Genomic DNA, 16065 nt, shown 5'->3' on the forward strand with positions numbered 1-16065 from the left:
CCTCCTGGCGATGCTCAGAGACCCTGTGGGATGCTGGGAATCGAACCTGGGTCGGCCGCGTGCAAGGCAAACGCCCTCCCGCTCCAGCCCCCCCCCCCCGCTTCCGGTTTCTTCATCCTCTGAGCTCGCTTGCTCCGCACAGCTAACTCGGGGCTCACGCGGGTGTGATTTTCCCCAGCCTTCACCAGACCATGGTGCTGTGCTGTCAGAACGGTAAACGGAGGCAGCCGAGACCTGCATCTAGGAGTGTCCTGCAGATGTTGGGGTTGTCCAGCGCTGCACCCCGTCACCCGGCTTCGTGGATTCTAAGCTAGGTGCTTCCAGGGCGGCTACTCCAGAGAAAAGGGAGTCCCTGAAAGAGGCTTCTAGGGTAGCGGTCACCAGCCACCGGGCCTGAAGGACCCAGCAGAACCGCGATAGGCTCAGGAGCCCTTTCTTGGTTTCTTTTTCTTTTTCTTTTTGGGTCACACCTGGTGATGCTCAGGGGTTCCTCCTGGCTCTGCACTCAGGAATTACTCCTGGTGGTGCTCAGGGGACCCTGTGGGATGCTGGGAATCGAACCTGGGTTGGCCGGGTGCAAGGCAAACGCCCTCCCCGCTGTGCTATTGCTCCAGCCCCCTCAGGCGCCCTTGGGAGGTGCTTTCAGTCTGGTGTGTAGCGGGTGTAGGTTTCCGGGAAATGAGTGGGGGGGGGGGGTGGCGTTTTATTTCAGCAAAGGGGCAAACGGGCCACAGAAGCTGGGGCTTTGAATTGCTTTACACCTGGCCCAGGGAGAGAGGGAAAGGGGTGGACTGGGGCATTTCCCCCTGCTGGGGGTTCCAGCCCCCCCCCACATACACACACACACACACACACACACTCTCACCAGTAGCCTATTGGCAAGCAGAGGGCTGGGAGGAATGTGACAGTTTAGCAGCTCCTGAAAAGTAGACATTTAATCCTTAACCCGGGGTGGGGGGTGGGAACTGCAGACTCCAAGGGGGCGTGCTGGTGGTTCAGGGTCCCCTGGGAAGCTTGCAGGAGGGAGGGGGCAGCCTGACTCCCCAGGGGTGCTGCTCTCCCCCCCACCCCTTAGCAGAATTACTGACACCCCCCAGATAGCCCCGCCCCAGTCTTGCCCCGCCCTCTTCCCCCCTCCCCCCTCTCCCCGGGCTGCCTCTGGTTCTCTTTGTCCTGGTGGCTCTGTGAGAATTGCTGGTGCCCAGCCAGTGTGTGGACGGAGGCCTGGGCTCCTGGCCTCGGTGTGCGTGTGACTGAGTGAGTGGGTGAGAGAGTGAGTGCATGTGCCAAGGGTCTGGGGCTCACCCACCCAGCAACTCTCGGGGGCTAGAGAGCATCCGAGTGCAGCCCCCCGCCATCTATCTGGGGGGTCCCATTCTGCATCTCCTGCTGAGAGGAAGGATCTGTAGATCGGTGCCACCAGCAGCCAGCCAGGACGAGCCCAGCGACAGCCTCAGCCTTGGAGCCCAGAGGAACCAGTGAGTGAAGGTGTGGAGGGATGAGGGCAGGTGCCGGGGCGGGGGGGGGGAGGGAGGTGGGGAGGCATGAAGCCAGGCAGGGGGGAGTTGTAGAGAGCAGGGGGTGCAAAGACACGGGGAGCAGGAGTGCCACGAGAGAGCCTGGGCCCTAACGCTCGCCACGCGGAGTCCTGCAAGAGAGACTCACCTCACGCAGCCCTGCAGAGAGGGGTCAGCACACGGGGAGCGACCCTGGGGTGAGGAATGGAGCCCTAAGTTCCAGCCAGCAAAGACCCTCAAGGGGCGACGGTCCAAACCCAGCCCAGGGACAGTGGGTTGTCGGGGACGAGGAGTAAAGCCCGTGGATGGTCCTGGAAGAGAGTAATTGGGGGAGGGGGGCAGGGGTGCGTTTAGATGAGATACTAACTCGCTTCTCTCTCAGACGCCCGCCATGCCCGGTGTCCTGGAAACGCTCTGGAACCATTACATCTGGCTCCTGGAGAGCGGAGATAGGAGGCAGAGCCCGGCCCAGCCAGGGGCCCCAGGCTCGGGGCAAGTGTGGGGTCTGGTGGGTCTGTTGGCGGGGGGGGGGGCCCTGGGGGTTAGGGGGCGAGGGCATCACGGGCTGCCTCACCTCATCTCCCCTTGTCCAGACCCACGGACGGCCCCCTGGCTGCTGGTGTACTCCCCGCTCCCGGTCGCCCTGCTCCTGGCCCTCTACCTCCTCCTGGTGCTGCTGGGTCCCCGTGTCATGAGCCGGCGGCCACCGCTGCAGCTGACCGGACCCCTGGCCGCCTATAACCTGGGGCTGGTGCTTCTCTCGGGGTACATTTTCTACCAGGTAAGGCGGGGACCCCCGCAGGGCAGAGGGTCTCTTTCCTTCAGGGGCAGGGCTCTCTGAGGGGCGTCAGTGAGGTGGAGAGACGGTCACTTTCTCCCAGTCGGCCTCGGTCAGCCCCTGGCCAGCTGGGAAGAGGCTGGAGCCGGAAGAGTCTGGGATGAGGGGCTGGAGCGATAGCACAGCGGGGAGGGCGTTTGCCTTGCACTCGGCCAACCCGGGTTCGAATCCCAGCATCCCATAGGGTCCCCTGAGCACCGCCAGGAGTGGTTCCTGAGTGCAGAGCCAGGAGTAACCCCTGTGCATCACCAGGTGTGACCCAAAAAGAAAAAAAAAGGGTCTGGGATGAGCGGCTGTGAGGCGTGCCCGGGTCTCACGTTCCACCAGCCTCCCGAGGTGGCCGACAAGCCACACCTGACACCTGCCTGACCTTCTGGGCGGCGGCGGGGGGATGGGTCCCCCGCCACCTGCTTCCTCAGGGAGCCGTGGACTCAGGCTGTAGCTGGGAATCGCTCTTTGTAGGAAAAGACCCTTCAGGCCCTCGTCCTACCTCTGTAGCCCTGTCGCACTGTAGTCCCGTTGTTCATCGATTTGCTCGAGTGGGCCCCAGTCACGCCTCCATGGTGAGACTTGTTGTTCCTGTTTTTGGCATATCCGATACGCCACGGGGAGCTTGCCAGGCTCTGCCGTGCGGGCGGGATCCTCTCGGGAGCTTGCTGGGCTCTCCGAGACAGATGGAGGAATCGAACCTGGGTCGGCCACGTGCAAGGCAAATGCCCTACCCACTGTGCTATCGCTCCAGCCCCATCCTACCTCACAGGAAAGGATTTCAGGAGCTGTGACGTGAAAAACAGATTTTATTTGGAGGCTTTGAGGAAGGGGGAGGAGGGAGAGAAGGGGAGAGAGACGTGCTCGAGAGAGAAGGCGGCCTTCTTCAGGGATGCAGAGAGCCCCAGTACCCCTCTCAAGAGGGGAGATTCGAGGGACACCTGTGCTTGGGCGACACATGTGCTCGGCCATGTGGGCACAAGGAGCACACGGGTTCAGGCAGCTTGTGCGTGTACTTCCTCTGCTCAAATTGGCTTCTATAGGGTTTTCCCAAGCTGCCCCTTGTAGGGTTTCTAGCTAGGGAAGAGTCTGTTGCTAAGGTGGTTGTCAAGGGCTAGAGTTGAGAGCCGTCTGTGGTCCTCTGAGATTCTCTTCCTTGGCCATTGTTCCTGCTGAGTTTCTTGGGAGGGGGGTCCGGAGGGAGGGTCCAGTCTTCTCTGGGTCTGTTGGCCACCAGGTGAAGTTTCATCGGGCGCCTGAGCTCACCGGGTGGTCTCTTTGTAGCCTGGGGGCTATTGGTTTGATTACTTCCCGGGAATTCCGTTGCCTTAGCTTTACCTGCCTGCTTCAGAACTATGATCGATTCTTCTATGCTGAAAACAGAAGCATCACACGCACACACACACACACACACACACACACACACACACACACACACACACACACACACCCCTCTTGAATGCCATGCTATTCATTTATAGATACACAGACCTCGAATGTCATTCATTTAACACAGGCACAGACAGACAGACAGACACACACACACACACCCCACCCCACACCCTGTCTTTCTCTCCCTGGCTCTGTTAGCCTCTGCCCCGTCTCCCCAGCCTCAACCTGGGGTCCCGGCCCTCTGCACATGGTCGCTTTATTGGGGGGGTCTCAGCGGGGCTCGGGCAGCAGCGCCAGGCAAGGCCATTCCCCCCTGAACCCGTAACTCCCCCAGAGGGCCGACGTGGACACAGGGCCCCCCGGTCAGCAGTGACCCTGCTCCAGGGACAGGCAAACGTGTCCCAGCAGTGCCCGGGCTCTGGTGGGGGCTGGAAGGAACTTTCTAGAGAAACACGCCAGGCGCTTTTGATGGTGGGCACTGTCAAGGGCGGATCAGGGGGAAGCTTGCCCACAGCCTCTCGGGAAGGCTGACCCCCCAGGCCAAGGACGTTCCCTTTGTTTGGGGCCACATCCTGCAGGGGACAGCCGGTCCATGCCCAGCAGCATGCTGGCTGAGATGCAGGGGAATGGACGCCCTGGTCATCCGGTAGTTCTAGTCTTGATTTTTTTAAAAATTCCAAAAATATTAAATATATTTAGTATAATTTATAACTATATACTTCATCTATAATTTACATATTGATTTATATAATATGTTTTATATTAAATATATTTATACACATATATATTTGTGTATATTAATAAATCACTGTATCACTGTCATGCCGTTGTTCATCGATTTGCTCAGCGGGCGCCAGTAACGTCTCTGTTCGTCCTAGCCCCGAGATTTTAGCAGCCTCTCTTTACTCGTCCTTCCCAGCGGTGCCACATTGGAGGCTCTTTCAGGGTCAGGGGAATGAGACCCAGCATTGTTACTGTATTTGGCATATGAATACACCACGGAGAGCTTGCCAGGCCCTGCCATGCAGACAGGATGCTCTCGGTACCTTTATATTTTTATAATTTATAATTATATACTTAATATATAATTTACATATTAATTCAGACATTATATTTTATATTAATAAGTATGTTTATACACACATATATTTGTGCATATTAATACAAATATTTATATTAATATGTTGATATAATAATTTAGACATGTTAATTTATAGAATATATTTAATTTATGTAAATCAAATATGTCCTTAATCTATAATTATATATAATATATTTAATTAATTTAAATATTTTTAAATAATCTAAATATATTTAATTTTTTCCATCTTGTCACAGCAGAGTATAAAATGAGCAATTAACCCTTCACGTAAGATTAAGCATAGTCTCAAATTTATATGAAATGGTTCTTAGGGGAAAAATTAGGGAATTTCTCACTTTCTGCATATCCATGTCAAACTATAAGAACATAACAAAATTAATATCTTAACATAATTTGTAAGGCAACATACAGGTTCAAAGTATTTCTACAAAACAGATTCTTTTCTTTTGTGTTCTTGCTACTAAATGCTCCTAACTAGATTTAAAAAAAATATATTTTTGGTACGAAAGTGCAGCTAGCCAGGGGCTGGAGCCATAGCACAGTGGGGAGGGCGTTTGCCTTGCACGCGGCCGACCCGGGTTCGATTCCCAGCATCCTATATGGTCCCCTGAGCACCTCCAGGGGTAATTCCTGAGTGCAGAGCCAGGAGGAACCCCTGTGCATTGCCAGGTGTGACCCAAAAAGCAAAAAAAAAAAAAAGAAAGTGCAGCTAGCCAGATGATCTCAGAAAGATTTGATTCTATTTTTAAAAATGTTAATTTTAATTGATTTACTTTTAATATTAGTTTTTAATCTTTATCCAGTCACTGTGAGACAGAGCATTACAAAGCTGTTCATGATTGGGTTTCATTCACACGAGGTTCCAACACCCATCCCTCCACCGGCGTAATTTCCCATCCCCAGTGTCCCCAGTTTCCCTCCCATCCCCCAAACATCCCCCACCCCTCTATGTCTACCTCTAGGGCATAGGCCATCGTCTTGATTTTTTTTTTTTTAAGACATCACCATACTGTTTTCCTTAGAGGACAAACCGGACAACTTCCCGGCCAGCAGTGACAGCAGGTCCTTTTCCCACACGCCCACAGCAGTGAATGTCTGCCCTCTTTATTTTTTTTGCTTTTTGGGTCACACCTGGCGATGCACAGGGGTTCCTCCTGGCTCTGCACTCAGGAATTACCCCTGGTGATGCTCAGGGGATCCTATGGGATGCTGGGAATCGAACCCAGGGTCAGCCGCGTGCAAGGCAAACGCCCTCCCCGCTGTGCTATCGCTCCAGCCCCTCTGCCATCTTTTTGATAGGTGCCATTTCTCACAGTCGTAGGGTGATCTCCCATCGTTTGGGTTCGCCTTTGCCTAATAATCAGATGAGCACTTTTCCACGTGCCTAACGACCATCTGCGTGCAGGTCTGGGACAGTGTCCGTTGGATTCCTCTGCCCAATTTGGGGGGTGGGGGGATGAGGTGGTTCTTTTTGCTTGACTTTATCTATATCTTGGACTCTGGCCCCCTGGAGCTCCCGGGGGCTTGGGGGCGGGGGTGATGCTAACCGTGATGGCTTCAACCCCCAACCTGGAGTCTCACAAACTGCAGACACATAGCGTTGGGGGTGTGTGGCCAGCAGTGACCACAACACTGGACTTGAGCAGGAACGCAGAGCCCCCGCTTGGATCTGGCCGCCTCCGAGACCCCACGGGCTTACCTAGGACCAGGCGTCAGGGTGTCGGGGAGGGTGACGGCGCCCAGAATGGGGCCGGAGAAGGGGGTGTCCCTGCCGTCGGAGCAGGGCGCTGATTGGCTCTTCCTCGTCCCTCCCTCCCAGTTCCTGACCACCTCCCTCCTGGCCGACTACAGCTACTTCTGCCAGCCGGTGGACTACAGCCCGAGTGAGCTCGGCATGAGGGTATGGCGGGGGCGGGGGTGCCCAGCCTGCTCGGAGAGGGTGGACCACACACCCTTCCGGAACAATCCGAGCGTACAGCAGGGCACATTACCGCGCGTTCTGCTGGGGGCAGTTGGTCAGGCGTAGGCTCCAGGGTCCGACATGAGTCTCAGCCCTGCTGGGTCAGCCTGGGCCGCTTCTGTCCTTCGGGTGGGCCTCTGTGTTCTTCTCTGTCCAATGGGCAGGCTAATACCTACTTTATGGGGGGTTTGGGGGGGGTGGGAGACTTGATGGAAAGAGATCAAACTAGACAATGACGTGCCAGGGTCTTAGCCCTGGGCTGGACACGCTGTCCAGCTCCGTTTCAGACTGGAAGCAGAACGAAAGGGTCCTGGCCAACAGACACATCAGGAGGCAGAGCTGCAGTTAGCTCAGGGTCTGAGGAGCTTTCTTTGGAGGCAGCATCACGTGATTCCCCCCAGCATCCCTGCCCAGCTCCGAGGGCTACTGAGGACCACCAGAGTTTTCCAGTAACCCCTGATGCGGTATGACTCTACCCATGCCACATGCTTGGAGTCTTGCATTGAGCCACTGGTCAGGGAGGCTGACAATCACCAGGAGGGGTCTCCAGGCCTCCTGGGAACCACTCAGAAGCCCCCCAAACAAACAAAGAAACAAAGAGAGCTGAGCAAGCCAGGCCACCAGAGAGCCATTGGGGTATATTCTTTTTTTAATTATTATTATTATTTTTATTTTTTTAATTTTTGCTTTTTGGGTCACACACGGCAATGCACAAGGGCTACCTCCTGGCTTTGCACTCCTGGCGGTGCTCGGGGGACCCTATGGGATGCTGGGAATTGAACCCGGGTCGGCCGCGTGCAAGGCAAACGCCCTCCCCGCTGTGCTATTGCTCCAGCCCCACCATTGGGCTATATTCTTGATGCTCAAAGTACCATCCGTTAGCGTCCGGAGTCGACCACCCCTCAAGGACAGTGAACAGAGCCGATAATGAAATCACATCGTGAGGTTTATTGTGTCAGCTAGCTGGGCTCCGAGTGTCTGCCCGGTGCAGTGGGCTTCAACACAGACCCCGAGCCCTGGGTTCAGCAAGTTCTTATACTTTTGGCAAGTCAGCATTACTCAGCAAATTTCTATTACCTATAGAGTACACATATTTTGTTGTTGTCGTTTTTCTTGTTTGTTTGTTTTTTGGGTTTTGTTTTGTTTTGTTTTGCTTTTTGGGTCACACCTGGCGATGCTCAGGGGTTCCTCCTGGCTCATGCACTCAGGAATTACTCCCGGCGGTGCTCGGGGGACCTATATGGGATGCCGGGAATCAAACCCCGGTGGGCCGCGTGCAAGGCAAACGCCCTCCCCGCTGTGCTATCTATCGCTCCAGCCCCTTGTTGTTGTCGTTTTGGCCTGCAACATCCAGCCCACTCCCTGACCGTTACATTCCAGAGACCTAGCCTCATTCCGGGGCTGCAATCTTGGACAAAAAGCATCTGGTTTTTTCTGCTCTTCTCGTTCCCGGAAGAGGCTTCAATCACTCAGAGCCTGACCTGGCATTTCTGCGGCCAAGGGGGGCCTCACACAGCCAGGCACCGGGCATGTCATGTCAGCATGACCCGGAAGCTTGCCCAGGCAGCAGAATCCACGGACACTCTGGGTGCACCAGCTCAGAATCTGCTGGGCAGCCAACAAGACCCTCCTAGTCAAGACCCCGTTGACCCCTCCCATGGCATCAGCCCAGGCTGCGGACATGCGGCTTCTCTGGTCACTCCCAGGGGCCGCGCCCAGCTCACCCTGCACTCCCTGCTAGCAGACATCTTCTGGCAGGCAGGTGGGCCCCGTGGGAACAGTGGTACAGAGGAAAATTGAAGCTGGGGTTCCTCCCTCTCCCCCCCCCTCCCCCGCCCCCGCTAACCATGCCTGACGCATTTCCTTTTCTGTCCAGCAGATGGCGCGCGTGTGCTGGTGGTGTTTCTTCTCCAAGGCCGTGGAGTTGCTGGACACGGTGAGGAGGCGTCGTCTCCCCGGGTTTCTTGCAACCCTTGGGCCCCGGGCTCTCGCCACCCGCCGGGACCGGGGTGTGTGGGGGACCCCCGCCGTGGTCCTCTTGGCTGTGCACAGCGCTTGTGCCTGAAGCAGACGTCAGCACCAGCGTTGGGCCCCTGGTGGGGAAGGGAGGACCACCCTCGGGAACCAGACTGTGCTCACAGCCCTCCGGGTGCCGACTCCTTCTTTCACCTCCCTGAACCTCGGTTTTCCCACCTGTAAAATGGGAAGATGAAAAACTGTGTGCGAGCAACGTGCATTTTTTTTTCTCTTGTTGGGTCACACCCAGCGATGCTCAGGGGTTCCTCCTGGCTCTGAACTCAGGAATTATTCCTGGAGGTGCCCGGGGGACCCTATAGGATGCTGGGAATTGAACCCGGTCAGCCGCAAGTGCAAGGCAAACACCTTCCCTGCTGTGCTATCGCTCCAGCCCCCAACGTGGGTTTTAGTGTGCGTGTGTCTTTGCTTCTCTGCTTTAATTTTTTTTTAATTTTTTTTTTTTTTTTGCTTTTTGGGTCACACCCAGCGATACTCAGGGGTTACTCCTGGCTTTGCACTCAGGAATTACTCCTGGCGGTGCTTGGGGGACCATATGGGATGCCGGGGATCGAACCCGGGTTGGCCGCGTGCAAGGCAAACGCCCTCCCCGCTGTGCTATTGCTCCGGCCCCCGGCTTTTCTGCTTTCAAAAAAATTTTTTTTTAGTTTATGGAGTCAATGTGGCACCTGCCCGCCCCCCCTCCCCTTAGACATGTGCCTGCACTGAAAGGGGCTTTGACCCCCAGGTCAGGTAGCAAGGGCCTCAGGGAAGGGTCATGAGAAGACATACTGCTTGGGAATCCAGAACGCTCCCCGGACCGACTGAGGGGCATTGACGCTCAAAGTACATGGCAGCTGGGCACCCCTGGGAAGTTCACTTTTGACTGTCTGGGGCCTTGGCTGGAGGACTTAGCTCCACGGGTGGGCAAGGACATGAGCACGGACTCAGCCTCAGAAACCAGACTGTGTTCACAGCTTTACACGGCTGCCTCTGACAGGTGTGACTTTGTGCCTCTTGTTCTACCTCTCGGCACCTCAGTTTTCCCATCTGTAAAATGGGGAAGGTGAAAACTGCGTGCTGGCAATGTGGTTTTTATTGTATTTGTGCCCTTGCTTTTTGGCTCCCTTGCCTTTTTAAAATGTATGGGGGCCGCACCCAGCAGGAGGGGCCAGAGGACGGGGCGTATATAGGGTGTCTGGGGTGGATCTCAGGGTCTACTGCATCTTAGGCACACGATCTACCCTGGGAACCATCTTCCCAGCCCTTACAGGTGTGTGGAAATGGTTTGGGAGCCCACAAAGCCCCAGGTACACTGGAGCTATGGTGCAGAATCGGACTCATATTATTTCCCTGAAGTGTCTGAGCTTCGGGGATTCATACACAGCAGCCCTGGCCACCTCGAAGAGGCGGTTGACCAAGTTCCCGAGAACAGATGACTGGTTAAAGGAACTTTGGTACATCTACACAATGGAATACTATGCAGCTGTTAGAAAAGATGAAGTCATGAAATTTGCATATAGGTGGATCAACATGGAGAGCATCATGCTGAGTGAAATGAAAGGAGAGGGACAGACATAGAAGGACTGCACCCATCTGTGGAATATAAAATAACAGAGTAGGAGACTAGCACCCAAGGATAGTAGAGATAAGGACCGGGAGGTTTGCTCCATGGCTTGGAAGCCGGCCTCACATGCTGGGGGGGAAAGGCAGCTCAGATAGAGAAGGGAACACCGGGTAAAGGGTGCTAGGAGGGCCCGCTCGGGATGGGAGATGCGTGCCAAAAGTGGACTATAGACTGAACATGATGGCCACTTAATACCTGCATTGCAGACCACAGCACCCTAAAGGAGAGAGAGAGTAAAAGGGAATGCCCTGCCACAGAGGCAGGGTGAGGTAGGGTGGGGGGATGGGGTGGGGTGGTGGGAGGGATACTGGGACCATTGGTGGTGGAGAATGGGCACTGGTGGAGGGATGGGCACTCAATCACTGTATGACTGAAACATAACCACAAAAGTTTGTAAGTCTGTAACTGTACCTCACAGTGATTCATTGTCACTGTCACTGTCACTGTCATCCCGTTGCTCATCGATTTGCTCGAGCGGGCACCAGTAACATCTCTCATTGTGAGACTTATTATGACTGTTTTTGGCACATCCAATATGCACGGGTAGCTTGCCAGGCTCTGCCGCGCGGGCGCGATACTCTCGGTAGCTTGCCGGGCTCTCCGAGAGGGGTGGAGGAATCGAACTCGGGTGGGCCACGTGAAAGGCAAACGCCCAACCGCTGTGCTATCGCTCCAGTGATTCATTAAAAAATAATTTTTTTTTTTTTTAAAAAAGAGGCGGTTAACGGGGCTGGAGCAATAGCATAGCGGGGAGGGCATTTGCCTTGCACGAGGCCGACCCGGGTTTGAATCCCAGCATCCCATAGGGTCCCCCGAGCACCACCAGGAGTAATTCCTGAGTGCATGAGCCAGGAGTGACCCCTGTGTATAGCTGGGTGTGACCCAAAAAGCAAAAAAAAAAAAGAGGCGGTTGAGGTCCCAGAAGAGTCTCCCCCTGACAGACCCCGTTTTCCTCTCCCTGCAGGTCTTTCTTGTCCTACGGAAAAAGCAGGAGCAGCTCACGTTCCTGCACGTCTTCCACCACGGGACCATGCTCCTGAACTGGTGGGCGGGCGTCAAGTACGTGCCGGGGGGGCAAGGTAGGCAACCGGGCAACCGGGCGGGGGGGGCAGCCCTCTCTCCCCTCTCATTCCCTCTTCCCGGCTGGCCCCCGAGGCCCCTCAGCTCCTGGCTTATGCCCTTGTTCCTCAGAGCTCCCAGCCCCACTCCCTGGTGCAGGTGGCAGGGGTGGGGTTGGTGGGGTAGAGGAGGCTGCCGGAGACACACACACACACACACACACACACACACACACACACACACACACACACACACACGGGTCCAAGAACCATCAGCTCAGAGACCCAAGAGGGAGGCGGACCAGGGCCTGCCCGGCCCAGGGCTGCTCTGGCCTGACCCACCTTCCTGGGAGTTTTCTCCTCAGCCTTGGCTGATGTGAGCTCGGCAGCCAGGGGGGCGGGGGGAAGGCGGGGGGGGGGGGGTGCCCAGGGGCAAGGAGGGGGGCCGGGGTAGGCAGAGCCCAGCGACTCCTTAACCCACTCCGTCATCCCGCCCTTTCTGCCCCGCCCTGGCCGCAGCCTTCTTCGTGGGCATGCTGAACTCGCTGGTCCACGTCTTCATGTACCTCTACTACGGCCTGGCCGGCCTGGGGCTCCGCGCGCGGCCCTGCCTGTGGTGGAAGCGGCATCTCACCGTCCTGCAGCTGGTGAGGCGCCCCGGGGCCCGCCCTTCACGCCGGCCACTCGCGGTGGGAACTGAGCGGCCCTCCCCCTCCCTGCTCCAGCTCCCTCCTGGCCCGCAGCCCACTCTCCTTCCCCCCCAGTCCTGCACCCCACCCTGGGGTCCTCAGCACCTGAGACCCAGGGGGGAGTACTGGATGCCACAGCCCAGAGACACAACCCCCCTTTTTTTTTTTTTTTTGCTTTTTGGGTCACACTGGCGATGCTCAGGGGTCATTCCTGGCTCTGCACTCAGGATTACTCCTGGCGGTGCTCAGGGGACCCTATGAGATGCTGGGAATCGAACCCGGGTCGGCCGCGTGCAAGGCAAACACCCTCCAGCCCCACACCCCACCTTTTTTTTTTGCATCACACCCGGCGATGCACAGGGGTTCCTCCTGGCTCTGCACTCAGAATTACTCCTGGTGGTGCTCGGGGGACCCTATGGGATGCCGGGAATCGAACCCGGGTCGGCCCCAAACGCCCTCCCCGCTGTGCTATCGCTCCAGTCCCCCTCCTACCCAGATGCACCTTCTCCTGCGAGTCTGCGCTCACAGACAGTCCCCAGTGTCTGTCCGTCTTGTTGTTTGGGCGGAGGGGAAGGACCCTCTGAGCATTTTTTGTGAGGCTCAGGGTGGCTGGGAGGGTGTCACCGTGAGGGGAAGGTGGGTGGGGTAGGGGAACAGGATCCTAGATCTTTTTATTGAACTTTGCCAAAGGCAGGGAAGCCTGCCCCCTGCTGGCCGACAGTGATCAAGACAAGGGAGATAGGATGGTGATAGGGCAGGGGGTCCTGGGTTTGAGTCCCAGTGCAGCCTGCTGTAGGGGCGCTCCTGCCCCCAACAGCATCCGCTGATGCCCTGGAGACGTCTAAACACCAAAAGGTTGGCTCTGGTGATCCTGCCATCCAATTGGCTCTGGTGGTCCCGCCATTCGATTGGCTCTGGTGGTCCTGCCATCCGATTGGCTCTGGTGGTCCCGCCATCCGATTGGCTCTGGTGCCCCCACTTCAAGTGTACTGCTTGCGAGGACCCCACCCCCCAGCTTAGCCCCCCAAAATGGAGGGGCCGGGAGGAGCTGCTCACTCTCCGGTGCTCCCGTCTCTCCCTCTTGCTCTCCCCAGGTCCAGTTTGTGGCAATCGCCGCGCACTCCTCCTACAACCTCTTTGCCGAGTGCTCCTTCCCGGACGGGTTCAACCTCGCCGTCCTCCTCTACGCCCTCAGCCTCATCGTCCTTTTCCTCAACTTCTACCGCCAGACGTACCTGCGGGGCCGGCGGAAGAAGCTGCTCTAGGGGCCAGGACACCGGGCACAGGGGCCCCTGGAATGCATCTCACAGCCCACCCGACCACGCTCAGGATGCCCCGAGGCTGGTGTTTCCTCCTGGGGGAGGGAGAGGGAGAGCAGCATCCTTCCCGAGTGCAGGGGACCAGTGCAGAGCCCCCTCCCACCACCACCCTCCTGCTCTCTCCCCCTGCCTGCCTTGTCCCCTGGGTCCGACCTTTCTCACTGGGTGTGAGACCCTCTTCGGCATGCTCCCCCACTCCTGGCATTCAATAAACAAACGTTTGTCCCTTTGGTCTCGTGCTGACTCGACAGTGGCCCTCGGGCGCTCTGGTGGAGTGTAGGGCGGGACGGCAAGGCTGGCTTGATCTCCAGCAGGGCAGGGAAAGCTGTGACCGAGAGTATCCAGAGGGAGCTTGCCTCTCTCTGTTTGAAGCCTGCTGTGCCCCTGCAGGTCCTCTTGTCGGTTCAGGACTAGCCAGTCCGTGCATGGTTAGAGAGCGCTGTCATTCTCAGAGTGTAGACATGGGGGTGGGGTGGGTGCAGAGAGGGCTCTGTGTACGCGCAATACTTATTTGCATACATTCATGGGAATTTCCATCTGCATTTCTCTCTGCTTTTTTTAAATTTTTGTTTTGTGTTTTGGGTCCCACCCAGCAGTGCTCAGGGGTTACTCCTGGCTCTGTGCTCGGGAATTACTCCTGGTGATAGTGCTCCATTTGGAATCCTAGGGATTGAATGTGTGTGTACCTTTTCTGCTGTATTGTCTCCAGTTCTACTTTTTTTTTTTTTGCTGGTCTTTTCTCTCCATCCCTGCAAACACAATACCAGCAGAAGGAAGCTAGGGGCTGCAGGGTGGGGGGGGTGGGGGGTGGGGGGGTGTCACTAACTCCTCTGTCTCACGGGGGAGGGGAGGGGGAAGCCCTGTGAGAAACCTCTGAGTCCTGAGAAACGGGATGAAGCACACACAGCCATCTGTTTCACCGAGAGGGAAGCTGAGGAACTACCCAAGTGGATACACAGCTCAGATCCTATTTTAAGACAAAGCCATGAACTTTGTCATGGGGAAAGGGTGCAAGGGTGCACACCTGGCAATGCTTGCGGCTTCCTCCTGTTCTGCACTCAGGAGTCACTTCCGGTGGGGCTCGGGGACCCTAAATGGTGCCGGGAATTGAATCCACATCCTCTGCAAGCAAGGCAAGCCACCCTACTGCTGTACTTTCATTATCCTCAGCCCTAGATTATGGAACTGAGAAGGATAGGGAAGGAACAAAATCGAGGGGTTAAACCAGAAGAGGTAGTCGGGCAGTGCCAGGGGCAGGAGACAGGGGCCTCACACATACTCATCAGTGCCAAAGAGTTGTAGGTGTCTCTGTATATCCGCAGCACGGGACCAACAGAACTGGGAAAACAAGAACCAAACAACAACCAAACTTAAAAACAAGCCATTCAAGGGGCCAGGCTGAGGGGTTGCAGGCGGAGGGAAATGGACATTGGTAGAGGGGAGATCACATTGGTGATGGGGTTGAGGCTGGAGCATTATATGCCTAAAATTCAACTATGAATACCTTTGTAAATCCCACTGCCTTAATCAAATTTTTTTTTGATTAAAAATATTAAAACCCGGAGTTGCCACCCACGAACTGCTCCTCCAGGCTCCTGAACGGCCACGATCCCAGAGGCACACAAACCAATCTCGGAACCCAGTGGCTTTTGGCAGAAATCCCTCCAGACTTATTATTAAGTATCAGAAATTCAAAATCGGGGGGCCGCAATTCATATGCTCTTCATAATCAGCCATAGAAAACAAATGATCTAATGATGCCTTTTCGGCAGGTCTGATTGTTGGGGAAAATTCTAAATAATAATGGTAGGTCTTTTGTCGAAACATTGAATGTGACCAAAGTGTAGAGAGAGAGTAAAGTGGAAATCATCTGCCAAACAGACAGGGGGAGGGGTAGGATGGGGGGGTATACTGGGGCTCTTGGTGGTGGAAAATGTGCACCGGTGAAGGGACGGGGGTTTGATCATTGTATGACCGAGACTTAAACTGAAAAGCTTTGTAACTGTTCTCACGGTGAGTCAATAAATAATAATTAAAAAAATAGACCATAGGAAACCAAAATGTTAAAAAAAAATTAAACCCCCAGCTGAATGAGTTGATCTGAAAAAACTCTTCATTTCCCCCTCCCCTCCCTCTCCCTGCTTTATACTTCTTTTATATGATCTCTCTTCCTCCTGAGAGTAAAATAAGAGTTTGCCCATGGGTAATGCCACAGTCAAGACCCATTAAAGAGCTGCTGAGGGTTGGCCGTGGCTGTTGGAGAGCTGTTTATCAGGTACTTGGGCGACTGTCTCAAGGCCAGCCAGGGCTACATCCTGCGGGATTTGGAAGACTTCCTCCAGGTTGCTGGGCTGTATAAACACATCACTTTTCCATATGCAGGTTGAGTGCCTTTAGAGGTAGGTCTCTATTTTTAGGCTTTAAAAAAATGGGATTAAAATATGTACATTTACTGAGCAGGATGAGGGAAAAATTAGTCACTCCAGGGCTCCAAGTATTTGTCCAGGTGTTTGTAGTTGTCTCCACTTGATTAGACAGCACAGGAAGTGGCTGGTGCCAGGT

General features: G+C 55.3%; 1 protein-coding gene across 3 annotated transcripts; it reads left to right on the top strand.

Moving 5' to 3' along the window:
• The first annotated feature begins 102 nt into the window (after positions 1–102).
• On the top strand, positions 103–13733 carry LOC101540217 (elongation of very long chain fatty acids protein 1-like). Of its 3 annotated transcripts, XM_055141207.1 has the most exons (8): positions 103–1478; positions 1900–2009; positions 2111–2298; positions 6657–6737; positions 8677–8733; positions 11402–11516; positions 12015–12142; positions 13279–13594. In XM_055141207.1, the coding sequence occupies exons 1-8, from the start codon at positions 1282–1284 to the stop codon at positions 13447–13449; spliced, it is 1047 nt and encodes a 348-aa protein (XP_054997182.1). In that variant the 5' UTR covers positions 103–1281; the 3' UTR covers positions 13450–13594. The 3 variants fall into 3 exon arrangements, with proteins under 3 accessions (XP_054997182.1, XP_054997181.1, XP_054997184.1); XM_055141206.1 differs by lacking the exon at positions 12015–12142 and having other exon boundaries at positions 13279–13733; XM_055141209.1 differs by lacking the exon at positions 12015–12142 and having other exon boundaries at positions 1344–1488; positions 1900–1964; positions 2109–2298; positions 13279–13733.
• Positions 13734–16065: the final 2332 nt, after the last annotated feature.

The sequence above is a fragment of the Sorex araneus genome, chromosome 6 (assembly GCF_027595985.1).
Source record: "Sorex araneus isolate mSorAra2 chromosome 6, mSorAra2.pri, whole genome shotgun sequence".
Taxonomy (NCBI): domain Eukaryota; kingdom Metazoa; phylum Chordata; class Mammalia; order Eulipotyphla; family Soricidae; genus Sorex; species Sorex araneus.

What these genes read in the sequence shown, in the direction of transcription:
- LOC101540217 (XM_055141206.1), top strand. Translation starts at nt 1,282, where the DNA reads ATGTGCCAAGGGTCTGGGGCTCACCCACCCAGCAACTCTCGGGGGCTA. An exon ending in CCGTGGAGTTGCTGGACACG is followed by an intron (nt 8,734 to 11,401) that starts GTGAGGAGGCGT and finishes CTCTCCCTGCAG; the next exon opens with GTCTTTCTTGTCCTACGGAA. An exon ending in GTACGTGCCGGGGGGGCAAG is followed by an intron (nt 11,517 to 13,278) that starts GTAGGCAACCGG and finishes TGCTCTCCCCAG; the next exon opens with GTCCAGTTTGTGGCAATCGC.